At 42.0% G+C, this 27,368-nt stretch overlaps 1 protein-coding gene across 1 annotated transcript; it reads left to right on the forward strand.

The window, feature by feature from the left end:
• The first annotated feature begins 111 nt into the window (after window positions 1-111).
• Window positions 112-26,352, forward strand: ibtk (inhibitor of Bruton agammaglobulinemia tyrosine kinase). Its single transcript, XM_030071660.1, has 29 exons — window positions 112-288; window positions 1,124-2,082; window positions 2,870-2,966; window positions 3,327-3,451; window positions 4,971-5,081; window positions 5,926-6,096; window positions 7,285-7,402; window positions 7,818-7,998; window positions 8,719-8,842; window positions 10,108-10,285; window positions 10,565-10,718; window positions 11,663-12,047; window positions 12,580-12,836; window positions 12,923-13,009; window positions 13,104-13,186; window positions 14,135-14,172; window positions 14,354-14,450; window positions 14,620-14,721; window positions 15,828-15,945; window positions 16,413-16,473; window positions 17,478-17,605; window positions 18,167-18,279; window positions 18,504-18,646; window positions 19,294-19,415; window positions 19,729-19,827; window positions 20,237-20,392; window positions 22,065-22,244; window positions 25,110-25,242; window positions 25,752-26,352. The coding sequence occupies exons 2-29, from the start codon at window positions 1,759-1,761 to the stop codon at window positions 25,875-25,877; spliced, it is 4,011 nt and encodes a 1,336-aa protein (XP_029927520.1). The 5' UTR covers window positions 112-288; window positions 1,124-1,758; the 3' UTR covers window positions 25,878-26,352.
• The last annotated feature ends 1,016 nt before the right edge of the window (window positions 26,353-27,368 follow it).

A 27,368-nucleotide genomic window follows, 5' to 3' on the forward strand; every position in this document is an offset into this window, starting at 1 on the left:
AATCAGTGTTGAATTTCTAATGACATCAGTTGCAGCGCCACTAAGCGCAAAACGATTAGCCAATGGGAGACCAGGATGTATAAGACGTTGACCAATCAGAACTCCCCGTATTACTGAGCCTCCCTCCCCAGAGGTACTTACCTAATCTGCAGGGTTTCAGGCAACGAGCTCTGTCAAAATTTCCACTTGTGAGGCAACCTTTCGCCTGTCGTGTTTACAGTAATGACACAGTGGATGTCCGCCGTCGATGCAAGCTGCATGTCTTCTTTCTTCTTCATCTAGCGGAAGGTGAGTTAATCTCCCCTTATCGCAGCTGCATAACCAGCTATCCTAGCTAGCGATGATGTGTCAGTTAGCTGCCCACTGTTAGCCAACTTTAGTTAACGGTGCACCTCTACACTTGGTGCAAAGTTGTTGTTTTTTTTACATTTCATAGTTCCATCCCCCCAAGCTATTTGTCTGGTTGGCTACAGAAATGGTGAATGTCCAGTGAGGCGTGGTGTGTCTTGGGGTCTGCTTGGCAACTGTCAGCGCCTAACCCGGAGCTGTGCACGGCTTGGTGACAAGTTACCGATACTGGACTTATGTGATAATTGGTTTCAGTGTGACATTATATCAAAGAAACGGGCAGCAGTGGCCCAGTCTTGTTACCTAAAGCCTCATTACGTCCCTGAAAGTTGACGGGGTGCTGTATTAATGCAGTGGACCAGACTATAGTATCAGTTTTTTTGGCTAGCTAATTAGCATGTTACGTAATCCTGCTGTATTATCAACATTTCCAGAGATCCTGGCATCCATTTACATGCGCCTTCCTAGCAAATCCCTATAGCATATGGAAACTGTATGCAAAGTCAAAACTGAATAGCAGCAATGTCTTTGCAGCGTTTGCAGATCTTGTGTGGCTTGGATTTCTGTCTAGCAAGCCAAATTCAGCTGATCCCTGCAGTTTGTAATGAGGCCAAGCTGCTGTGTTGCTCTGACCTTTGCCCCTTGCAGTGCGCCTCACATCTTTATCTTGCAAGGCAGAGCTCATCCTAGGTCAAGCAGTATCCATGTGCACCAGGTTTGTGTATTGGGAAAGAAAAAAAAAACACTGATAATTGTCTCATTTTTTCCCCCTCAGGTGCACCATACAATTATGGAGTTTTAAACAGGGAGCAGTGTGTTTTGGGGGGGAAGGGGGCCTTTCCCCTCAAGTTGGATGGTTGGACGGCTGGATGAGATTGTCAGAGGGTTGTTGATATTGTTGCCTTTTTGTAAATTATTTAAAAAGTAGAGAGAGAACAAACTATTTTTGGAAACACCACAAAGTATATTTGTACAATTTTGTGTAAAACATATTGGACTTAGTATTTATTGAATTCTTGATGCCATTGTATGCTGCAAGCACCTTAGGTTGTGTTGTATTGATGGTCGAAATGGTGGACTGAAACGAATCACAGCAAGGTTCTGGGGTCGCTAGGGTGCGGTGGAACCTCAACACAAGCACAATTCTAGCACCCCACACCTGTCTCGACCTTTTCTTGATATATTCTTTTCCGTTTTTTTTTTTTTCCTTCTTCGAGAGCAGCTCTGTTACAATACCCATTATCATTGGAAAGCTAAGCTTGACAGGCGAGGTAGTGTTCAGGTTTGTTACTTTGCATTGTGTAGTTTTTTTTTTAAAGTTTGTTTTGGGTTGGGGTGGTAGTAGTATAGTAGAACTTGTATAACAGAAGAGAGTGGTGGGTTCACTGTGAGGCCTGTGCAAAGGTCAGGATGAGTCTGGCTCTACCAGACTGTACACCCAAATGCCGCTCACAGCAGCACGCAGATGAGGTGGTGGCAGCGCTGACAGCCGGGTCTGAGGGGCAGCTGCGGGCCTTTCTGACCGCACACTGCCACAATGCGGCCACCCTGCGAGACGCCTTTGGTCGCACAGCCCTGCATCTGGCAGCCTCGCTTGGCAAGAAGACCCTGCTGGAGTGGCTGCTGGACAGTAAGAGTGCTGACCTGACGCTGAAGGATAAAGAGTCCGGCTGGACTGCTCTTCACCGCAGCGCCTTCTACGGACAGATCCACTGCCTCATGGCGCTGGTCAAGGTGTGTGTCCATAGTGGATCATAACAAATGGTAGTCAGCTAAATGATACCATATAATTAGAGTGATATCCATTCTCTAGCTAGGTGCAGTGTAGCATCCAATCATGGTCTAAATTGGGCATACTATTACCAACAATTCAGACAAGCATGATTATAGTCATGGATTATAAAGTATAATTGGAGCCGTCTGGCCCACAAGCCAATCAAGCTTAGTGCCTGGAGCCCTGCTTTACTCAACATAGGGCCTCCATAACCAAGCAGATTTTTTTTTTTTTTTTTTTTTTTTGAATGCTCAATTAAGTATTAGAAACCTGAGAAAATTCACTTGATTTCTTTCAACATGGGGTGAAAGAGTAATGAGCAAATTAGCTAGAAAAGACCAGAAAATTCAAAGAAAAATATTTAAAATGATAAGATGTATTATTGTATGCATGTGTGTATTATTATTGTTACAAGAAATTGGCATGAAAAAATAGCCAAAATAGCAAATAGCGAACAAATAGCAAAATGGCTTGCTTTTGAACACATTGAAGACACACACAGGCTGTTCATCTTTTGGACCTACATTGATCAGTTTGTGGTAAAACACTAGGGCCCCCAAATGTCAGTGAATGGCACTGAGCATAATCAAGAACACATGAGATGACTATTGGGTATCTTATATCTTGTTTCTTACCATTAGTCTTGATTAGACCACTTGGTTTACACGTATGGGTCAAGGTATTATTTTCCATAAGATTTAGGCCTTCTGTTGGTCTGAAATATTTTATTCTTTGACATTGTTTCAGCATGGTGGGCTCCTTTCCACTCAGGACAAGGAGGGTCTCTCTGTCCTGGACTTGACAATGAAGGACAGGCCAGCCCATGTTGTGTTTAAAAACACAGGTAAGAGGTTATTTTCATCAGCCACTCTGACATTGTTGTACCTCAGCTAGGCTGGCTTGGCTTTGGTTTGTGCCAAGAGTCACATGGCATATTCTCAGTGACATGGTGGCTCAGTCTGCTGAGGGGCATGTCTTACACTGCACTCAGTTCTGCCTGTCCTCAGTCATATCAGGCTAATTTTTCATCTTGTCATATCTATCTATCCATCTTTCACAAAAAGCTTTACGAGGGTGTAGCCCCGCTCAGGCTGAACAGCACACTCTCCTTTCAAATGCAATAAAGGACCATTGGTTTCTGACAAGCTCCTGATGGAAATAATGTGGCTGTAATTATGTTTTCTTGTTGTCTTCCTCTTCACAGACCCAACTGAAGTATACACTTGGGGCAACAACACTAATTTCAGTCTCGGGCATGGTAACCAGGAGAGCAGACAGCACCCTGAGCTCGTAGATGTGTTTGCCAGGACCGGGGTTTACATCAAGCAGGTAGGTTGGCATAGCACTGTTTCTGTCTCAGCTCTCCATGGAGTAAGGACGTGTTTTCCACCACTTATATAAGGTGTGAGGTTTCCCTCACACCATTAATGACCTCATACATCGTGTCTACTCTTTGATAACATGTGTTATGTGTATATAAAAAAAAAAAAAAAAAAAACAGCCTAGCCCCTTGGGTTCTCTAGATAAGCCATGTCACCCTGCAAAACAATCCTCTTTATTAACAGGGCCTCTCTTCAAAAATGTTTTTCTCCTATAAGCAGAGCCACTGTTTTTAATTATGGCTCATACTTTGTCTTTCTGTCAGGGTGAAATCACAGCTGTGGAAATATTGGCTTAGATACTGCTTGAGAGGTACACATTGTACTTTTGATAAATGATGTTGTTACAGCTGATATGGCCATGGTGCATGTAATATGAGACCGTTATATTATTATGCACAATAAACCACTGACATGGGCCCTCTACTATGGATTTGGGAGTGGGTATTAGAATAAGAGGCCATCAGTAATCTCATTTGAGTGAGTCACTTAGAGGACAGCGGAGTTGGTGTGTCAGGCTCAGGCTGATTGGGTTTGCGTCCTTCTGTGTAGGCTAATTTGTGACTTGGTGGAGCCTGTCTCTGCATGGTTTAACCCACGCTGCCAGGGTGTGCCAGCCAGGCTACAGTTTCATGCCACTTGTCATGTGGATGCTCTTAGTGTGATTAATATAGCTGCTGGCACCAGTGCCACTGCCCACAGTGGTCTGTGTATACACCGGCCAGTTATACTAGATTAGGAAATGCAGAATGACTCTGTTACATATGTTATCATTTCAGCCTGTTGGTGAGTGACTTTTGGGCAAACATGATTTATCTGGGCTATGTTTTACTATATTGTTGCTGTTTATGGAAGAAACTCTATGCCCTGGGCTGTTTTTGCTGACCTGCGAGACTTGTAGAGTAATTTCATAAAGCTTAGCGGGGGACAGGTGGATCCCGTTTCATGACCACACAAGGACCTGGTGGCGCTCTACAGAGCCTTTGTCTTCCCAACCCAATCCAGCAGGTGCTTGGGGGGTTAAATATTAATTCCAGAATGACATGTTTTTAATTAAATGTACCACGCTGGTGTATCTGTATGTGTGTGGATGTCTGCTGTCAATGCGATACTCCAGGAAACATCCCTCCACTCTATTGAGGGTTTGAGGGGAGCGATGTATTAATAATGATGTTTGCCTTTCCACTTGTGCCGTGGCCTTTATTGGAACTGTGTTTTACTATTACTACAAGAGGGCTTGGCCAGGGGTATGGAAAGAGATGCATCGCAGCCCCGCTATGAGGTCAAGATTATGATGGCAAGAGTTTGGCACAGTACACGCTATTGCCTCAGGCAGCATTTTCCCCCCAGAATAGATAGAAAATTCAACAATACTTCCTGACCTTGCACAGCCTGTAGAAATATATATTTAAAACAAAACCAGAACAACCACAAAAATGTACAAATATCATTTGCCTCTTTTCCTACAGGTGGTCCTGTGTAAGTTCCACTCAGTGTTCCTGTCTCAGAAGGGCCAGGTGTTCACCTGTGGGCACGGACAGGGAGGACGACTCGGCCATGGGGATGAACAGACTTACCTGGTGAGACTTTGTGATGGTGTGGCACTGACCATACTCAGGAATTGTGTTCCCTCTAAGTTGATAATTTGATGACCTACTATAACAACTGATCACACTGACCAAATAATACCACTCACCAAATATTGCTCTAGTTTTTCTCCAGAAATGTATTCATAGTAAACAGACTTGGGCATTACGGTGGTGAATTATTAGATGTAGAGACTGTTATATACATCAGTGTTGAGTCAACTGACAGCCCTGCTTCTGTTAACTGTAAAAGATTTGACTGCAGCTGATGATAATGGTAGTTCACTCTTATCGAACTTGAAAAGGAATGACCTATCATGGATACTGTTGTCTGCTTAGATATGATGGAGTTCCTCCTTACAGCAGCTGTACAGAAGTCTGCAAAATTAGCAGTGAAAAATTGCTTTCTTTTTATGTTTTTAATTTATATACTTAATTGTTCAGTTATTTTGTCAGCTATTTCTTCATGTAAAGGAAATAATGTATTATAGACTTGCCCTTACCATTGAATAGCTAAGGTGGATCACTTTGCCTTGAATAGCTGCTAACCTTAAAATAATTTCATTCATTTCAGTGGAGAGTTTTAGTCTCCCATGATGGTCTGGATGCTGTTTCGGAGGCTTTTCCATCCTGATAAGAATACCAGTCAGCTGGAAATGCTAAACTTGTTTTAGCTTAAAAATGGTCAAAATACTTCAAACATTCATATTGGTTGGCCGTAATGAATACTGTAAATGGACACCAGTGAACTTTAAAAATGGCTACTCATCTTTCAATATGCATTCCTTTTTTGATCCTCATCTCTTTCATTTTATTCCTCTTCTCCTGCTGTTATTAGGTTCCTCGGATGGTGGAGGGTCTGCTGTCCCACCACTGCTCCCAGGTAGCAGCAGCTAAAGACCACACAGTGGTGCTGACAGAGGAGGGCTACGTTTACACCTTCGGCCTCAACACCTTCCACCAGCTGGGCCTGGCTCCTCCACCTGCCTCTGCACACGTCCCTAAACAGGTAAGGTAGTAGAGAGAACAACCTGGGTAAGATCAACCATTGTTCGTATACTGTATGTATGGAATAGGGGTGGGAATAGCCTGAGGCCCCACAATCTGATATTATCATGATACTTAAGTCATAATATGATAGTATTGAAATTTCAAACATTTTGCAAAATGCTGAGTATTGTAATAACATATATATTGCAATTTATTACCTTTTTCAACTGCAAATTATGTCCCCAAGGGAAGAGTTTGTCAACATCTGTTTGATCTAATAAGATAAAGTTTTCATTCTGTTCATCTCACTTCAGTCAGTCGTATTGCAGCAAAATGGGATTGTGAAGCAGACAGACTGACCAGCTCTGTCATAAAAACCCGTCATAAATGTTGCATTGATTCTTGGCGATACAACACTGATACTGAGCATCAGTGTATTTATACAATGTTGCTGTTTTTTTCCCCACCCCTAGTATAGAGAGACATGAGGAGAATTTGTTCATATTTTGCAGTGCATTATGTCTCTGCAAAATCAGATTCAGCTGTTTCAGTTTATTGTTTGTTGGAGAGGTGGTTCTCCTCACAGGTGGTCTGAGATAATGTGAATCCCATTTTTCATGGGATCTCTGGAATTGGCCTGCCATAGAATTTTGAGAAGTGCATTCCAGCCAGCACAGGTCAGGGAATCTGACAAACTTTCCAATGTCAAAATGTCAGGAGGGAATTTTTACAAGTGAATCGCTTCACAGGATTATATCAGGATGTTGCAGTTTGCTCAACTTGTGTTACACAACCTTTGCATTTTACTGTTTTCTTCAGCATGCAGTAATATGCTGAAACCACAGCATACACAGCTGCAGTGGAAACCAGGCGTCTGACAACTTAAGCTGAAAAACAACATTAATAAACCAGGAAGGAATACATTTTAGGTCATTTTTAGGTCATGGAAGTCCACAGTTATGGGAGTAGGTCATGGAAAAGTCATGGAATTTAAAAATCATGGCCACAGTGGAAACCCAGGGCTAAAGACCTATTTTTATCCGCAACAGAATCCTCTTCATTTGCTCAGTGCAGTAGGTGCACTGGACTATCTTGTGGTGTCTATGCTATAAGACCAGACCTTTTTAAGAACAATTTTGTACACTGAGTCTAGGGACTTGTATTCCACTGTATCAGCAGTCTTCATTCCCCTATAATCTATCTGTAGGTGTTCTCCAAGACCCTGAAAGGGAGAACTGTGATTGGAGTTGCAGCAGGAAGATTCCACACGGTGCTGTGGACCAGGGAGGCCGTCTACACAATGGGACTCAATGGAGGACAGCTGGGTGAGTCTCACATATCAGCACCCTTCTAATACAGTGCACTTACTGATCTGTGCGTAACTTATTCTGAACTGCTAAATTGGTTTTGTTAGCAGAAAATTAGGCTATAATAAAAAATTGCATTCAGTTGATTTGTCAGACTGACACCTGACTTTTGAATTGAACTGCTTGTTTTGTGCCGATATTTTGTGGCATCAATCAAACCCCTGAAATGTTACTATCTCATGTCGGAAATTTGAAGTATGTATTTCTTATTTAAATAAATCGGTGTTGAAAGAAAATAAAAATAGATTTGCAGATTTTATAGACCTCAGCGCTGATGCTAACCTCACATATGGAAACAGGGAGGAGTCCTACTAAAAGGTTCTTATTGGCCTGATTTGCTTGTAAACATGCTCTGTTGCCTGTCGACTGTCAGGATACCTGCTGGACCCCAATGGAGAAAAGTGTGTGACGGCCCCCCGGCAGGTGTCTGCTCTGCACCACAAGGATGTCACCATTGCCATGGCAGCAGCTAGCAACGGGGCGACAGTGATTGTGACTGAGAAGGGGGACGTTTACCTGTTGGCTGACTACCAGTGCAAGAAGCTGGCTTCAAGGTGAGAAGGTCATCAGTGGCCGTTACATGACAAAAGGTCTCCATTCTAACAAGCATTTTTTTTTAAAAAAGTTTTTAAAAATGGGGTGAGAAAATTCTGCTTATATTCTTATTCTGTTTTAGTTGTTCAGGGAATTACCTTGACACATGGCCAGATTGGTAGACCTGATTTGAGAAAAGTCTTGAAAAAAGTAGTTTTTTTGTTGCCAGTTTAAAGAAAAATGCTGCATTATGTTGGTTGACTTGTTAGGATGGGATTGTTTTTGTAGTATTAGCACTGATAATTAAAATTTCACATTGACAAACTACAGTAAATTTCATTTTAGCCTGACTCTGGCCAACCGTTGCCTGAACCAAGTGTTTATGAATGAGGAGTCCCAAACAGCATAAAAAGTAGCTTAGAAATTAAATACTGTACTATATGTTGAAATTTCTAATGGCCAGTATTATTTAATCAGTAAAAATTGAAATGTTATTTTCCCCCTAAGCCATATAGAGTAGTTTTGAATAACATCTTTCTAAAAGTGGTTGATACTGGTATAAGTGATGGTTTTCAGTCAGTACATTTATATTTAAATTGACTGCTATGCAAGAACAGATGTGTTCACACTTTGTATTATGTCACAAATATAGAAAAAGAAGTTTTATATGGTCACGGGCATGAGTTTACTGGCTGTTTTATGATGACTATGAAAGTTAATTCTCCATTTTTTTCTCACAGGCAACTGAACATCAAGAAGGTCCTGGTCAGTGGCGGTAGCCTGGATCACCGTGTGGATACGCAGGTCCTGAATGAGGGAGGAGGAGATAAAGTTGCCATTTTGGCTCTTGATGAAGCTGGGAGGGTATGTATAGTCAGCAAACATAAAACAAATGTTTTTTTTGTTTTGTTTTTTTTTTGTTGTTGTTTTTTTTTTTTTAAAGTCTCCTAGGTGGGGAGAAATGATACTTAGACAATTTAATAGTCGGTTCTGAATCAATTACAGTCCTCAAAAGGGGGTTAAGGGACTTGACACCATCTCAGTCACTAGATGTTAGCACGGTGAGTGTAACACGGCTATTTTAGGCAAAGCTTTATGTAACCTATACGAATAGGAAATTATAAAAATGCTTAATATAAACTAAATTTAAATAACAGTTGGACTAGTGATCAGAAGAGGGTTCAGCTCAGGGAGGAAATGAACAGTCTTGAATCACACAATATCGCAAATTGATGAAGGAATGGTACCATGTATTGAGAAAAAATAACAAAAATATGCAAAAAATTATTACACTTGGAAAATGGCCATTTAGCGTTCTGCAGCTACAATAAAATTTCTAAATAAATTCACAGTTTATAAACTAAATTCTTCAATTGTTTTCTCACATTTCATTTCATAGCACAAGCAAAATAATATACTCAAAACCTTACTGCCAGTTATGGCAACAGTCCGTATAAGTGTATAATCCAGAGTCCATGAAAGGCATTTGTTTGGAGTTTGTGTTATTAACCAGAGTTCTTCCAAAAGAAAAGAGTCCTCCAAAAGGAAAGTTCTTCCAAAAGGGAAAAAAAAAAATACTGGCTGCAAGGAGCCTCCTACCAGGACCGGCAGGAGTGAAGTAGAGGCTTGGCTATGGAATCAAACAGTCCTGGTAGCTCGCCATCAACCTGGCCAGTTTTTCTGGTCAATTCGCTATGAATGACGTTGGCACACTCGCTCTCGGTGGACCAAACACACTCGCTGTCAACGGACCAGATAACAGGGCTCCTGCAGCAACTCGGCACACCTGTGGCTTAGCAAAAAAAACACGATGCCACTTCTGCACACACCTTTATGCGGCGCTGATTGGCAGCACATCAGTCACGTGACGCATGTGACCGACTGCATTTTGCACTTGGGTTACATTTACTTTACCTATTCTTATCTCCCCACCAGCACCACCACTTATGTAATTAAAATGAAAACCATGTCAAACAACAGAAGTCTTTTTAAGATGGTCTTTCCAAGGATAAAGTTTTATGAAACTACGGCCTATGAACTGCTGGTATTGATGACTTTCATCATTCATCTGCCAAGCTCTCTGAAATTTGCTCACTGTCTCCCTCCATCCCTCTCCCCCGTCCTGTCAGGTTTTTTGCTGGCGCTCCTCAGGCAGCTCGGTGAGACAGTGCCGGTGGGCGTACGGGCGTCAGGTTTTCATGTTGGACATCGCTCTCAGCAAGAACAACATGATGTTTGTGACTCAGGAAGGGGAGGGCTTCAGTGGTGTGTGGGCTGGAGAATACAAGAAGTATGGGGAAAAGAAAGGTGAGGACTATAGGATACCAAATCCCAATGTCAGCAAGCTGTAGGTGTTTGCTGTTGTGAGCTGATACAGGTATTAATTGATGTGTAAAAATGTGGAAAGGAGCACACATAAGATTAGAGCAAGTAAAACAAGAAGGCACAACAAATGAAAAGGAGATACGATTATAGGATACCAACAGTAAAATAGCAAAAAATGACAGGATTAAAGACATCATATGAATTCAAGTCACGATTATACCGCCTCTGCTTCTATTTTGAATTCCTTGTGTCGTGTTACAGATGGTAGTGTTGAGGTTTGTGGCCATTCAGATGCTGGTACAGTGTATGAGCGGATCCGTCTGGAGAAACTCCCCTACGTCCACCGTGCTGTCAGCATCACCATGGACTCCAAAGGGCGAAATTTTGGAGTGCTTCAGTCAGACCCCAAGACCAGGTACCATCTCTGAAGCATAGAGTTGGCATCAGTGTTTTTTTCCTTAGGGTAACAAATCATTTAGTTTAGATTTGAGTCTTAAAATAGCCTTTTTCCTGAACAAGTGAAAAGATCTGCTAATGAGGTGACATCATTTCATTCATTTCTAGAGCAAAAAAAAAAGATTCAGGACTTTTTTTTTTTTAAGTTCTTGCTCTTGGCTTTCTATTTGTCTATCTGTCAACAGGACAAGTCAAAAAGTATAGGACAGATTTGCATGAAATTTGGTGGGAGGATTGGTCATGGACCAGCAAAGAAATAACAAACTTTTATGGCTGATTAAGGTCAAGTGGGTGTGGCAGTGGCTGGGGTTAACACGAGCAGGGCTGTAGTCTCCAAATGCATTAATGTAACATCACAAAATCTGGCTGGGAGGTTGCTCATGGGTCAAGGTGGCACTGACCAACTTTCCATGCTGATTTTCCAAAAGCGGCGTATCCCATGACAACTGAATTGACCAAAGGGGGCATGACTTTGAAAATGGCTGAAGCTTCCAACTGCAGCCTTGGCAAAGGTTTACCTTGTCCTAAGTTATGCAACAAGAGTGACATGCCTCATTTCAAAATATATTCCACCTTTCTGTGAGCTTTTTGAAAGGCTTTTGAGAGACATTCGCTGCCGACCTAAAGTTGCTAACAAAACCTATGAATAGTCTGAAGTCAAGGTGTCAAATGCAGAACGTATTTGTGTCAAGAGAAGGCTTGATTAGTGATCAATATGGCAACCTTCTAACAATCACGAATCAGGCCTTTACAGTCTTGTTAAACTCAAATTATTGCCTCAGGAAGTCTGAAGAATGTTGCTATTGCATGGCAACACGAGAAGTTCAGTTGTGAAATTTTGTTTACTGTGTTGTTGGAGCAAATTTTCTGACTTTGCTCTCCACCTCTGCTTCTTCAATCCAGCTTGTACGAGATCCCCACTGTCTCTCCATCCTCCTTCTCCCAGCACTTCCGGAGCCTTCTGGAGGAGGCGGACGAAATGGACAGTATCCACGACGTGACGCTGCAGGCCGGCGACCGCACCTTCCCCACCCACAAGTACATCCTGTCCATAAGGTCCGAGTTCTTCCGGAAACAGTTTATGGTGGAACGCAGCGGGATTGATGAGGAGCTGGACGGAGAGGTGAGGAGAAGCGAAGATGCCGTTGGCTGCGATTTACTCATTTTGGAGAAGATCCCCCCGGAGATGCTGGAGTACGCCCTGCACTTCATCTACACTGATTCCTGTGAGCTACTGGTACACGGGGCCCGACCCAGAGTGTCAGGGGTCCAATCAGCCCTCAACCAGGTGAGGAGAGAGAGGGGAATTATTTTAAGGACTTAACCCCCCAAAAAACGTGTGTGTGTGTGTGTGTAACATTAAAAATTGGATATACTGTTTTTGTCATGTCATCCCTCTGATATGGTGAAGGTTCCTTGACCCCACCTAGTAAAGCATATTTTATCAATATTATAATTCTGTTACAATTCCAGTGTGGTGTGGGAGGATTTTACTCAACAGTCTCTGAAACCTCCACCCCTCTGCCTGAGGGAGCTGCTAACCCACCTGAAACTACTTAATGAGAGTAAAATGCTTGTGGAGGAAATATGAAACTAACTGTCATTTTGCTGTACATGAAAATGGTCAAATTTAGCTGTCATTTTGCTGTATGTGAAACTAATTGTCATTTTTCTGTATGTGAAAATGGTCAAATTTAGCATTATTGAATCAGCAGCTTCAGTCCATAAATATCAGTATCAGCCCCTAGAAACCTGAATGTGTCTAAGGTCACTCTTGTTTCATGAAGAGTGTACTCAGCTGTCTCTTCTCTGTTGGCCAGGAGTCAGAGCAGGAGAGGCTTATCAGCAGCCTGCAGGACTTGGGCCTGAGAGGTCGCTCGGCGCTTGAAGTCTACCGCTCCCTTCCACCAACAACCAAAGGAGACGGGGAGCAGGCCAATAGCAAGGGCTCCAAGCCTGGCAAGAAGGGCAAGGGAGGCAAAGGTGACAAGGCCGGAGCCAACGAAGGAGGAGCCAACCCTGTGAAAACCTTGCAGGGCATCGCAAAGAAGCTGGGCCTGGGCAGTCTGTCTGCACGGTAAGACACCAGCTGGGCACTAAACCTGAGGCACAATGTCATTTGGTGTCATTTGTTTCAACAGTGTGTCTTTTATCCCTCAACAGACTGGATGGAGTCAAATACGAAAATGGAAAGATCAATGTTATTCACAAGAAAACTGGAACCAAACCCAAATTCAACCAGAAAAAATGGCAAGTGATACTATCATGTAATTGCACTAGCAGTAGACTATATTTTTATAAACGATATACTCAATCTCTGATATGCCTCTCGGTCTCTGCACAGCTCCTACCTTTGTGATGTTACTCTGAAATCTGACGATGGGAAAGAGTTCCCCTGTCACAAAAGTGTGCTTTGTGCCAGACTAGGTGAGAACGTGCTGCTACCTCAGCAGAGAACTACACATGCACACACACGTGTTCTTAATCACTGATAGTGGAGGGTGTAATTTTGCAATGGAATACCTTCTCCATCATTTAACATGTAGTCCAGAATCCCTGTGGGAAATGCCATAAATTATGTCTGTGTCGTCAGATATACATGAGAAGTACTACCTTTTGTTAGTTACTTCAAATATTAACATTTGCTTAATGAAATGCTTATCATCAGTACCTGTCTGGGATCTTTACCCGGCGTGTGTTCTGCAGCTGTTGCTAGCTAATTGCTGTGGTCCCCAATTGAGCAATTTACATAACAGTAACTTAAGGATGAAAGTTCACAAATGTGATTTAGTTGATTTATTGTAATTTATGCGACAGAAGCCTCTGTGTAGCCACTGTGAAGGCTTTTGGCACTTCTTGCAAATCTCATTCATTATTTTTTCACTGGGATTTTCCACTACACAGTAAATCACAAAAATGCTAACTGCACAACCCATAAAATAGAATTTAGATTGGAATTATTTTAGAAGTAGCACCTAAGATTAAGGGTTACAAGTATATAGATCTTCAAGGGTGCGATGTAAAATAAATTTTGCTGCACAATTGGACTCCTGTAATTTAGAATAACTTCAGAGTATTATGAATGTAAAGCCATACATCCACTTTGACATGAGATTGCAGTTAAACACAGTTGTTGTTAATGACATTAAGTAAGGTTCTGATCCATTAAAATTTCACAGAGCCTCTCCAGTGAACCAGCATGAAAAATACGAGGGCCCTGGCTCTGTTAGACCCAATTAGAGTGGAGCTTTAATGTTATTAGTGACACCTGTGTTTACCCTGTTACTTGATGTGAACTTGGCTGCTTGAAAAAGTCTATTGAACATGCAGAAAATGGCTATGCTCTCATCTTTCTCCCTCCCACCTTTTCTACAGAGTACTTCCACAGTATGCTGGGGAACCCCTGGATTGAGGTATGCCATCTTATTTTTAATATGAAATTATATATTCTTCAAGATATGTTTATTCTTACAAATGCTCTCAAAAAGGGATGATAGTTGTGGATCTTTGCACACTTAAACAGTGTCATGGACATCATCTCACAGTGTTCATGGTAACAAATACTGTAATACTGTTGTTTTTGCACCCACTCAGGCCACATCCTGCAGTGCACTGGAGATGCCCACTAGCTCAGAGGTTCTGCAGGTCATTCTGGAGTACATTTACACTGATGAGTCTCCCACCATCAAAGGTAGTTTTTTAGATTTTTCTTAGTTTGTTGTTGTTGTTGTTTAAGTTTATGTTGACTGAAAGCATGTTTTGAATTGCTGTTGCTATAATATTCCTAGCTCAATGTGGTAAATCTAGAACTACAAGAATACATTTTGGGCAAACCGTCCCTTTGCTTCTTTTGCCCACAGAGTCCTTGAATGTAGAGTTTATCTGCAATGTCCTGGTTGTGGCTGACCAGCTGCTCATCACACGCCTGAAGGAGATGTGTGAGGTTGCCATCACTGAGAATTGTATGTTCCATCTCTCCTATCCCTCTCTCCTAGTACTTTGCCATCTGTTACCATTGTATTTCACCTGCATGTATTGCTGCACTTTTGTCATGTTCGTATAATCTTTAGAAAGGCTGAGGGTTGAAAACATTGTAACTGTTTGATTTAAACTTGTTTAACACTGGCAAGACACCATGGCAGAAGTTGTCTGCAGACCTTTATTGTCTCTGATCGGCTTTTCCACATTTCAAACACAGATAGTGTAGGAGTTGTATGTAGTATGTGATGTTTTGCAGCCAATTATTGTAATGTCACCTAGGCAAGGCAAGGCAAGGCAAATTTATTTGTAGAGCACAATTCAACACAAGGTAATTCAAAGTGCTTTACAGAGACATTAAAAGCAACAAGACACAATTTAAAACAATAAAAACAGTCAATAGAAAGGGAAATAGAATTGGGAATGATAGCGAAAATAAAATACAGTAACATAAAATATCAACAGGCTCAGTACATTGCCTGAGCTATACGGACTTCCCGGTCACCCCCTGCAGGGATGCCGACAGCCCAACCTCTTAATTCCTTAGACTCTGAAACCTCTCCTATTGGAGATTTCAGTCCGGACTCATTCCTCAGCCCTGGAATCTCTGACATTAGACATCGGAACTTTTCCCGACATCAGAACTTACATCAGAACCTACTTAAAACTAAATCCTCAAGCAACTAGTTGTGGGCCATTGCCTTTAACCCTTTGAAACCTAAGTAAATGCTTTTGACTAGAGCACAGTGACCCCCAAAACCCCAGAAGCTGACTTTGGGATCACTGACCCAAAGGGAAAGGGGTGGAGTGGTGGGCATGCATGAAGGTGCAGGGGCCTTAATTGGGTCAGGTGTGCAAAAGTAGAGCTAAAACAAAAGCCTACAGGACAGGGGGCCTTGAGGACTTGGGTTGGGAACCACTGGTGTGAAATTTCACATTCATGTCGATCTTTCCCATGTGACGTCAATGCATTGTGACGCTGCAAGCAGAAAATATAGTAAAGGACAGCCATTCCACGTCACAACAGCATAACAACTTTGGGCGTGATCGCCTGAGGTGATGTTTAAGCTGCTTGCTTTGCTCTTGTCAGTGACGCTGAAGAATGCCGCGGAGCTGCTGGAGTTTGCTGCCATGTACAACGCCGAGCAGCTTAAACTCTCCTGCCTCCAGTTCATCGTGCTCAACATGGCTGCCCTGCTGGAGTCTAAGTGAGTTTGTGTGCACATAAATAATCCCGAGTGGCTGTGACAAGCTCTATTAGTAATGCTCATTTGGAAGTGGTTCTTCACAACACCCGGAAGGTCTGATGCAAAACTGTTTGAGCATGGTGCTCTTATGAACCTTTGTAAAACTATTCTTCAGAGCACCAGAAAGGGCTTTGCTGTTGTACATGCCTTTAAGTTACAACTATACAATGTAGTTCCATGCAAGATTTTCTTCAGTATGTATTCAGTATATTTCTGGACATGGAAATTGTGATATATACACCAGGACAAACATTTGCTCCAGCAGTTTTTCTTTATTATTTTGCTCCAGGACAGGCACTAAAAAGTCGTGTGTGTGTGTGTGTGTGTGTGTGTGTGTCTGTGTGTGTGTGTCTGTGTGTGTCTGTGTGTGTCTGTGTGTGTCTGTGTGTGTCTGTGTGTGTGTGTGTCACTGGTTATGCTGCCCTCAGAGCGCTGGATATTCTTAGTGATGAAGTGCTGCTGGAGCTCTCTGCAGCCTACAGGAGGATGGTGAGTCAACCCCCCCACATACACACCAAGTGAACTCATACAGCTCACTTAGGTCTCATCTGTACTTCAGGGAAACAACACGGCTCAACTACAGGCTAAAAGGAATCTATTAAAATACCTGGCCCAAGGAGAGCCAGAATAGGCTCTCTTGGGAAGGAAATAAAACAAAATGAAAAGGGTGTATTGAGAAAATGTTACATCCATGCCCTGAGGGATATTCAAGGAGAGTGTCTGCAAGTCCTGAAAGTCTTAAAGTTGAATTATATAAATTCACAGGTATTTGATGCTGTGAAGTGCCGTGTTTTGTGTCTTAAATAGTTTGAGGTCTTAAAAATGTGTAGATGTATGTTTTTTTTTAAATAACTGCTCATGATAATTTTGGGAGAAAAAATTATCGTGCATGTTAGTTCACTTGTCATTAAGAATGTCCCAGAGTCTTAACTTTAGACCATAGAATCCAGTAAGTCCTTAAGTAACCCTGTCAAGTGTATCGCAAGTGCCAGGAAAATTCCAGCTTTAAACCTTACCTTACATTTCTGGGTGCATTTTGTTTGCGTTAATATTTTTCTAATTCCTGCTGATAACTGGCCAAATACAGAACTTGGCATTGTGTCAGTATGTCTGCTGCAGCCTCGGGAATTTGATAGGAGAAAAACTTTGAGCTGTCTAAAACTTAAACGGTAAATGTCAGGTTTTGGTGTGAATCCCTCAGAATCACAGAGAAAAGCCATGTTTCTCCTGGAATGCGGTGAACATCAGATTGATGATATCTAACAGTAGAACCAGTGGAAGAGTAGCCAAGCGAGATCCCACCCCCCTCCCCACCCCCCACACACTAAGCCAACCACATCTCTGTCTTCTACCTTATTTGATGAAAATGAAAACAGCATCAGGCTATTATATACAATTTATTTTATGCTGGAACTGTTAAAAGAAACAAATAAGAGTGTCATAATGTGTCTCTGGATGATTTAATCCTTTTGTTTGTCTCTGTTTGGGGTCAGATCCCAGCCATGCAGAAGAGATTCATCACACCCTACCCCGGTGCCCCGGACCTCAGCATGTATGAGGATGAAGATTTCGACTCTATGTTCAGCACCAAAACAGAAGCGGAACTGGATCACTCCTGCAGGTACACAACCAATATTGTTATTACGAATTACTGCCATGTTAATTCATAGCATTCTGGTCCTCTGACTAGACTGCTGTACATCTTCGTTATTTACATCTTAGTTATTTTTGGCAATACTGAAGATATAGACAAACTAAAACACTTCAATAACACAGTTCCGGGGTGAAAAAGAAACGTTGATGGGCCCTTTCAAAACAGAGGGTCTGTAGGTCCTTAAAAAGACCTTGAAATTTAATTACTTTTCTCTCTGTATGCTACCTTGTTGAGACAGATCTCCCAGGTTATGACGATATATTCTTAATAGTTTTTTTTTTCCATAATTCATCAGGGATATTTTTACTTCATGTCATATAAATTGGCAGCAAATCTTTTGAATAGTCTTGAGTCTAAGCTGTAAAAACCTGTATTCATTTAAACATCCAGCAGAGTACCTTGCCAAAGCTTTGCATACTGCACAGGAAGTATACTCCTTTCATATGCTTTGCTTGGGCTAGGCTTTTTACATCTTATTATGAACGACTTCTTATTTTTGTGATTGCATTAAAATTTTCCTTTTCATAGGGAAACATTGTTGAAGAAGGCCAAAATGAAGGCTAAAAAGAAACCACGCCGGCGCTCTGACAGCTCAGGGGGTTACACCCTCTCTGATATCATCCAAAGCCCCCCGTCTGCAGGTATAAACACACACGGACACACACACACACACACACACACACATATTTGGGCTATGTATCGATGTAGATTCACTTTTGGCAAGTACTACCAACCACAGACTGCATTAAGTATTCTGACATTTCCTTTTCAACCATCAGCTCCCACTTTTCCTTATCAGGTAATATGTTTTTTGCAGTTACATGTAATAATAGATGTACTTATACCCTCTCTCAATACCTCTCAGTTTCCCCGTGCCTGGTGAAGTCAGGCAAGGCCAACTCGACTGAGTCCCTGCAGGAGCTGATGACGTCAGACTCGGAGGGCAGCTACATGGGAGTGGGCAGTCCGCGAGACATGCAGTCACCCATCTTCCATGACAAGACCGAGGTAGATATCACATCATCACAACACTCACCTATGCTTGGATTGCACACTTAATAAATTATGGATGTTGTACTGCTTGCATGTGCAGTGTCAAGAAAAACAAAAATATATTACAAATGATTAAAACAGTCATGAAAAACAATTGGAAGCTTTATTAGGGTCATGAAACATATGCATACTTTAAACACATTTGGCACATAGACATTTTTGGCATCTACAAGCAGCAATGGCTATGTGTGTTGAACAGCCTCTCTTCCTCAGGCAGGCATCAAGCTAGATGCTTGTAACATAGTTGCCAAATTTGTGTTTTGTGCATTTCATGCCCCTATATAGAGTGAAAATAAGCAGAATAAACGCCTAAGTTTACATATAATGCAGCTTCCAAGTCTTTTTCTTTATTTGTGGGCCTGCTTGGAAGCTCAACACTCACCACTGTCTTTGAAATGATAAAATAAAAACAAGGCTATAACTTATGTAGAATATAAGATTTCAAAATTGCTTATTAACTCAATAACAACTTATCCAGAGTAAGTTAGGAGATAAAGAGCATTGTGGTAGGATACAATACCATTAGAGCACCATCCAATATTAAAAATACTATGAGTGCGCCACATTAAGTTTTTCTTAGTAGGACTATTTGTCATCTGCAGGATGAGAAAGCTGTCAATCAGAGGCTGAAGACCCCACCCAGCACCCCCACCTCCCTGTGGAACGGCCTCCCCACCCCTCCGAGGAGCTCAGGACCAGAGCTCATCCCCAAGCTCCTGACCTGGTGAGGTGGACTTTGATGATCCACAGCTAAATCTTCTCCTCTTTTATTAGCTATTATTCTCTCTTGAGTTCTGAAAAGCCACAGTAAAGAAGTTCAAAGGGGAGACATCGGTTGTTTTACATGCTTGGAAAACCAGATTCGATATTTGATACAGCTTATGCTGACTTTGGCACAAACTTTTTCCCCCTTCATTTTGAGGAGGAGGTCAGGAGAAAGGAGAGAATGGTTTCACCCGTGGCTGACAATAAATCACAAGTGAAAGCCGAGCTGTATGTCCTACACATGTGTGACTTGGTGTTATTGCGATCCGCAGTCCTGCTCGTCCACCCCCAGTCTTGGACCTGAGAGCCATCATGGACATGGAAGCCAACTCCCTGCAGACCCTTGGAGCCACTCCTAAAAGCCCTGGGAGGTATGACAAGTCCACTGGATTTAATTTTACTGAGCCAATCAATTACACGCACATTGTCATTTACAAAGACCACTTGGTAACATACTTTCTGAAGACTTTGGTCAGGGTTCAAGCTGATATATTTACAAATGCATGGGTTCGTTTTCAACATTATTAAGTTATTGTTTAGTCTTGTAAATGATCTTACCAGTCTCCATCCATCACTGTTTATCCATCCTTTATATGCATCATCTTACATACCGCTGATTGGGTGTTATTTAACAAGGATGCATCACAGTAAAGAATAAAAAAAAAAAAAAAAAAAAAAAAAAGTCCAATCTCTGAAGGAAAGCTTTACTGAAATAATGAAATGAACAGAATTTCTTGACTTTCACTGTAGCTGACTGCATATTACCCTGCCTGTCTGTAGTGTCAACATCAGCAGCAAGCACTCCCCTGTGCCCACCAAGCTGTCCCAGAAGCAGAGGAAGATGATGGCCATGGCCAACAAGGAGGCCAGTGTGGAGTCGGCTTCATCCAAACCAGCCCCTGCACTCACCCCATCCAAAAGCAGTGGGAAGGCCTGGTGAGTGGGCTCAACTATGAGGATAATACTGTCATGAATTAACTTCATGATGGGCTCATAGCACTTAGTTGTGCTTGCTTTATATCATTATGTGTATCTGGATATCACATTTGGATCAGGAAAAATGCATGTTTGTGCAAGCTATAAATGCACAGATTGCAATGGGAACCTGATCCGATCTACCAGGCCTCCTCCAGAGCAGACTCTGGAGTGCTGTCTGACCCTGGCAGAGATCCTCAGTGTGCTTGTTTGCCAGAGCGTATCCATCGACCAGGCAGAAACACTGTCACCCACCTACTACTACAGTCACATAAGACGATTCCTTCCACAGCAAACAACGTCTGAGCTGAACAGCAGCAACAGTCATGATTGTTTTTGTTGACAGTGCCACCTGCCCACCTACTCACTTGCTGCGCAGAGTGTGTGCCAGAAATCAGATGCAAACATAACAGAGATAGCGAGAAGCCATATGCATGCCAGGCATACGTGACAGGTCATGATCTAACTGTAACAAAGACACATGTAATTTGGATGAAGAACAAAGCTCGTCACAAAGTTAAAAGAACAAACAAGCTAATGAGACAAAAAAGATAGCACACATTTTAAAAAGCAAAAAACAAACAAACAAACAAACAAAAAAAAACGGTAGGCTACATCAGGCAACAGGACAAAAATGGTGTTGTGGAAGTTACTTCCAAAATGACGACGATGATGATGATGATGTTATTATTTCTCACTTCAAATTGTGTTACATTATTACTTTCTGTACATAGTCATTGTATATCTCGTTATATTACTGAATTTTTTTGACTATTGGCAAGTTATAGTCCAGCAAGTGGTTGGCTATTGAAAATCAGAGAAACAGACAGTTTTTTAACTCTTAAAAACACAAGTCTATGTAATGATTTAAAAGAAGCAGTGAATATTGAGGGGAAAAAATGAATAAATCATCATGGTCAGGTAGCCTAATGCCTACAAGCTTATAGTGGAAACTCTTGAAAAGCAAAATTAAACACTGATGTAAACTGATTATTTTGACGTCTGCATATTAAAACATTAAAAAAGGAATTTAAAATATCACTTAGCCAAAAAAAGCATTTTGCCAGCAGCACTTCAAGAACATAAACAGAAATAATTAACAGAATAGAATCTTATAGTAACTCAATTTAAGGATGAATACCTGCACCACTTTCTAATCCTCACATATACCAAAATATTGGTTTTTATCTCATTAACAGATAACATCAAAGCTTTTTTTTTTGTTTTTGTTTCAGTTATTGAATTGTCCATGTTTTGTATTCACATAGGCTGTAATAATGTTACTCTGTTTTAAGCAGTAATTTGTTACACTACTCTGTTACTCAGATAGGTAATAATATTTTATAGCTCATTAAGTTACATAGCTTAACATGGCTCAGGAGGTCGATCCCCGGCTCCTCCAGTGAACATGCTGTCCTTGAGCAACTGGACCCCTAACTGCTCCTGAGGGGCAGCTTAGCACCTTGCATGGCTCTGTGTGTGTGTGTGTATGTGATCAAATCAAGAATAGTGATGTATCCACTGTAGCAAAAGCACAACCACCTTTTAGTCTTGTTGTTCTGAAGAATTTAGGTGTTTTTACACATTGTTTCTTCCTTCTTCTCATTCATTTTCCCAATACTTTTGTTCTCAGGGCAACAGCAGTGCAGTCGCCACCCTCGTCACGCTCTTTCCGGGAGCTTCTGGCAGAGGAGGAGAGCCAACTGGTGAGACTTGGACCGACAGCGACCCCGGTCACTGCCACCACCACCACCACCACCAGGAGGGTCACTTTCAAGTGTGCCGAAACCAGTGAGCCAGGGAGATTAGCTGGGTAAGCCTACATACACATTCCTGAGATGCTAGCATCTCAGGAATGAAGGCATACTCACTGGTACGTTCCCTCAGGATAAAAAACATGCACACTCTGGCTCAGACACACAAATGAGAGGTTGCTACCAAGCAGCTACTCAGGTCTGTTCAACACCCACTGTTGTCCACTTGATGGCACTGTTGAGGTATCATGATAACACTGCTCTGCACTTTTGGAAAATGAACTGGCATCAGTAGCCTACACACACACATGCACACACATGCAGAATAACCCACTGACTTAGAATCCTTCCTGTTCCATGATTCCTAATCTGACCTCAGTTCATGCCATTACGTAACCTAACCTTAACCATCACTTAAAAACTTCATTTAAATCTACCCATAATACTGAAAAAAGCTTTTTTTTTTTTTTTTTTTTTTTTTCCTAATCAGACCCAGGAAGTGGTCTTAACAAGAAACCTCTTTTGGGTGACGCTGCTCTTATGAGGACATTTTGATATACCAAATAAGAAAAAGGAAAGAAAAAGATAGCGTAAGCAAGATAAAACGTGCCTAAAGTCAACAAAAATGGAGCAACTCTGTGGTTTGTGAGCTGTCACTCATTTTTAGTCCTGACGTTAAAAGCTAAAAGTGGAAGTAACTATAATTGTTTATCTAAAGCTGATTCATACTGAAAAAAATATCTATTTTTCAATGAAGTGGAGAGTGTACTGTATGACTGGACCCCTTATCAGACATAAGCACTGCCTGACAGGACCCTGACTCCGGTTAGAGAGAGGCATGATGCTGTGTGTGGTGAGTGTTGTGCTGTTCCTCAGGGTAAATGACCCATTATAGCCGGGTTGAGCTGCCCACTGACACTGAGTCACACTGACCTTTACAACCCCCCACCCCCCTCTCCCTCCAAGTCAGCTGGACAAACAGACGCACACAAAGGAGTAGGAGCTCAAGTCCATGAATACTGGATGCAACAGTTATCCATGAGGGTGGAAAATGATCATTTTTACCTCTTTTTTGACTTGTCATAATACTTGCTTTGACATTGAACTCTTTGTATGAGCATATTTCATTGCACTGAATGCAATGCAATGCAAAGAAATATGCCTGTGGCACAGAAGTAAGTTTGTGAATTAAAAGTGTGAGTGCTGTGGGCACTGGTTGTAATCTGACGAAAAAATGAGAGAGCAAAGCGGCTGGTCTGGTTGTTATCTATTTCCGCTGGGTGCATGATCGCCTTTTCTCTTCTTAGGCCTTAGTGTCACAGAAGAAAGAAATTCTGGCATTGTTGGCACATCTCCTTTTAAAATTTTGTGCAAACTGTGCTTCCTTCTCCCTCAGAGATGTTTAAGGCTTGAAAGTGAAATTCATCTTTGAGTTTTGTAAGTGCGACTTCTTTTATCTGATCCAAGGTAGCATACTTCCCTCTGCTTTATGCTACAATCTATAGAGTCGACTGCCAGATATTAAGCAGCTGTGTGAGTCACTCTAGTGAAGACTCTGATGTTAATCAGAATTGATAAGGGCAAACCTCATGTCACAACGGATCATTCAAAAAAGGGAACAGGTTCCAGGTTCCTCTTCTTCCTTGTGTGTTTGCATGAGCAGAAAGAGAAGGGTGAGTTCAAGGCGCAGGAAGCAGCAGCAGCCTTGTATGCTCTCATCTTGACCTTCTGGGACAGTGTTTCCATATCCCGAGTCAGAATTAATTTAAATGTCTTCTCAGGCTCTGCCCGTGGAGCCAACATCAGATTCTTTTGCTTTTGCTTAGTTCCTCTATGAACATTTCCACAGGTGTCTCATGTGCTGAGCACACATGCACACACACAGACCCTTTTTCCACCAGGCATTAAAATGACCAGATAGAGCATAAACACATCAAATCCAGTTGCAAATGGATTGGACACATTTATAGCAATGCAATAAATGCACTAATCCACATATAACAGCTAAAGGAACAGAGATAAATGTCAGCACATGGAGCTTGGATGTACTGTACATGTCAAAAATAAATTGCCAGGATACTGTCAAACGGGGAATAAGCAAGACGAGGTGCTTACTGCCAGTATTAAAAGACGTAAATATTGTGAAAGTAAATAATGCATACAACATGGGGGAAAAGAAAAATAATTTTAACATTTATAATGGAAAGCCTTTTATTGAGACGTGCAGAACACAGTGAAAAAACACAGTGCAGTTACACAATCCTGATGCAAGATGCATGTTGGATGCCAGGTGGAAATGCAGCCACAGAAGAGCCTGTCAGTAGCAGTCTACTCAGCCTTTGTCCACCTAGGTAGACTCCTGTTGCCTTCACTTCAAGGACCAGTTTCCCCAGATGTTACATTGCAACAAACCACTTTGTAAAGCATGTAGGTGAACTAAAGATTTCACAACATAGAATCCAAATCCCTTGATAATCAAATTTCAGATTTTGCTTGAAACACTCGCCTTATAATGTTCTGCTTCTGTGGCTTACAAAGGTGGTGTTGTTTATAAACCACAGAAGTGATTGGCTGTGTAAAGCAAATGATTCCCCTGGGATTATTTCCCTCAGGCTGTGTCACTCTGCCCAATTTCAAGTCATCAAAGCACAACAGCACTGCTGCTTTTAGGAGTCCTTTTACACTGATGGAATACTGGTGTGAAGAAAGTTTTAAGTCTCTGAAAGTTAATTTTCATATAGTTGTGGAATGAATGGAAAAAGCAAAGACAGGAAAAAATCAGTTTAAAAATATGACTGCTTACTTTGGGATTTTGTGGATATTACACTAAACATGCAAAATCACTGCTATGGTCCTTTTTTAACCATTACTTATACACCCTCATCCGGAGTTGTTTGCCCCCTCTTCAATCTCCCCCTCTCCAGGCCCTGGGTGCTTGCAGCAGTGGGCAGCCCCCCCAGCTCCTCCATGGTGACCTTCGCCTCCATCGTGGAAGAGGAAAAGCAACAGGAAGCTGCGCTGATCCGCAGCCGAGAGAAGCCGCTGGCGCTCATCCAGGTAGCTATCATGTTTACGCGCTCACTCACGCATACATACTTGTGTCATGACCAAATGTAGTGTGAGTCTGTGTCTGCGGCATCCAACTGGAAGGCTTAGTGGTGGGCGGTATGGCTGCTGCATGTGCTCTCTTTCCCTTCCCTGTTTGGCAGACGTGTATCTAACGAACATCGTATTCTGCACAGTGCCGCTTAGAAATGAGGTGCCTCCAGCTGTGTCTTCTGACAGCCGTCTCAGCCCGCGTGTGGCGGCTGCCAGGTCTCTGTCAGCGCCTTCACAAAACACTCAGCTCGGCGCTCTGTGTTTTCCTGTGGCTTTCTGGTTGCTATTATGTAAAATGCTCTTATTATCATTAAGCTTTCAATGTCAGCGTTTTCTGTTTTACCATGAAATGAATTGTGGTTTTATTGCCCACAATTTCCCTGCTATATCTGTCTTTTTCTCCTGCAGTACTGCGCTTGTCTAATTTTTTATTCATTTATTTATTTATTTATTTTTGGCTCCTTCAGATTGAGGAGCGGGCCATCCAGGACCTGCTGTTGCATTATAAGGCGCGGGACAACCCTGACGAGCTGATAGTGGTGGAGAGGTCTTCCCGAGGTCCTATTGCCACCCCGACCTGGAACAAACACTGATGGCAGACAGCACAGCTAACGCATACCATTAAACTGAGAACATCCCCTGCAGTTGTCACCCTGTAGCGTCTCCATACTTGCAACATCCTTGCTGCAGCTTACCTGAAACATGCCTCAGAAACATCAGTTTGTGTTAAGGTGTACCTCGGACTCAGCCGTCCCAGTGCGGGCTGGGTCTGATGCGGAACTTCTGCTCATCTCCCTGGTATTCTGATTAGATTTTGTTTTATTGCTGCTCAACAGTTTGTGTGTGTGAGAGTGTTTGTGTGTGTTTTATTTTGTGTTAACTGATGAATGTGTTTCTAAGGGTAGAAAGCTATTGAAAAGTTTTGGGCAAAGGATCACTTACTGTGAGTTTCTGTTTTTTGGCAGTGGGCGTGATCTTGTTCTGCAAAACAAGAACAACATGAAACATAATAAGCCTTTCAAAAAAAAAAAAAAATACTGTCAGCTATCTAAATTATTGTTTATTAATGTAAAGTTGCCAAAGAAGTGAAAAGAGTTGGAGATGTCCAAACCGCAAATTGGGTCCAAACTACAATACCTGGAGGGCTTTTGAGGCAGTGCAAGCTTGTGGTGTGAATAAAAATAACAGTGCCAATAATAAAAATGTGGGAGAGCAGTCAACAGTGCTAGGAAAGTAAGATTAATTGTTGAACAAGGCAGCAAACTTGTAGGTTATTATTTTTTTTTATGATCCCCCCCCCCCCCCCCCCCCCCCCCCCCCCATGTCAATGGCTGCTTTGTTTTAACTCAGCTGATTTGCATTGCAGTTGCTGGTGTTAACAAATGTAATTCATTTTGTTGGAAATATATTATTCGATGCAGGTAGACTGAATGATGAAGCCAGCTGATACTCACAGGGGTTGATTGTATGCACCTTGGCTTTCTACCCTTTCTCAAGTTGTGTGCCTTTATTCAACAATGACCACATGTACACATACACGCAGGTACCGCACTAAAATCTAAGTTCTGTTTATTTTTTATTTTTTTCTCTTTGGCTCAGTTATTTCATTGTTGAGCTTTATTTTCTGGAGCTGATGCGGGCTTGGTACCTCAGATCTGGACCATGTAAAACTCATCTTCCAATGCCATTTGTGTGTGTGTGTGTGTGTGTGTGTGTGTGTGTGTGTGTGCGCGCGCGCGCACATGAGCGTGCACAAGACTTATGGATGTGAAGAGAAAATGGCATGCAATAAAAGAACTCAGCTGTGCAATGACCTTGTCTCCTGCCTGCATTTCTATTCGATTACTAATGTTAGATTACAGTGGACTGAATGAAAGGAGAGACAAAACTAAATTTTCTCAATTAATTCTCTGTCTGTCAGTGTGAAAAATGTGGCTCTCACTGCACCTAATAAAGATAACATTTCATCTACCCGTCTCCTGACACTTCATCTGCCCTGCATGAGCAAATGGCCATTACCAAGTTTCTTCCTCTGATTAGCTGTGATGACCCTGCTCTGAAAAGAGAGTGTGGCGATTTAGGGG

This window comes from Myripristis murdjan, chromosome 16 (genome assembly GCF_902150065.1).
Source record: "Myripristis murdjan chromosome 16, fMyrMur1.1, whole genome shotgun sequence".
Lineage (NCBI taxonomy): Eukaryota > Metazoa > Chordata > Actinopteri > Holocentriformes > Holocentridae > Myripristis > Myripristis murdjan.

Coding starts and splice junctions, on each gene's coding strand:
- ibtk (XM_030071660.1), top strand. CDS start 1,759: ATGAGTCTGGCTCTACCAGACTGTACACCCAAATGCCGCTCACAGCAG. Junction 18,647..19,293: donor TCTTCCATGACAAGACCGAG/GTAGATATCACA, acceptor TGTCATCTGCAG/GATGAGAAAGCTGTCAATCA. Junction 22,245..25,109: donor GAGCCAGGGAGATTAGCTGG/GTAAGCCTACAT, acceptor CCCCCTCTCCAG/GCCCTGGGTGCTTGCAGCAG.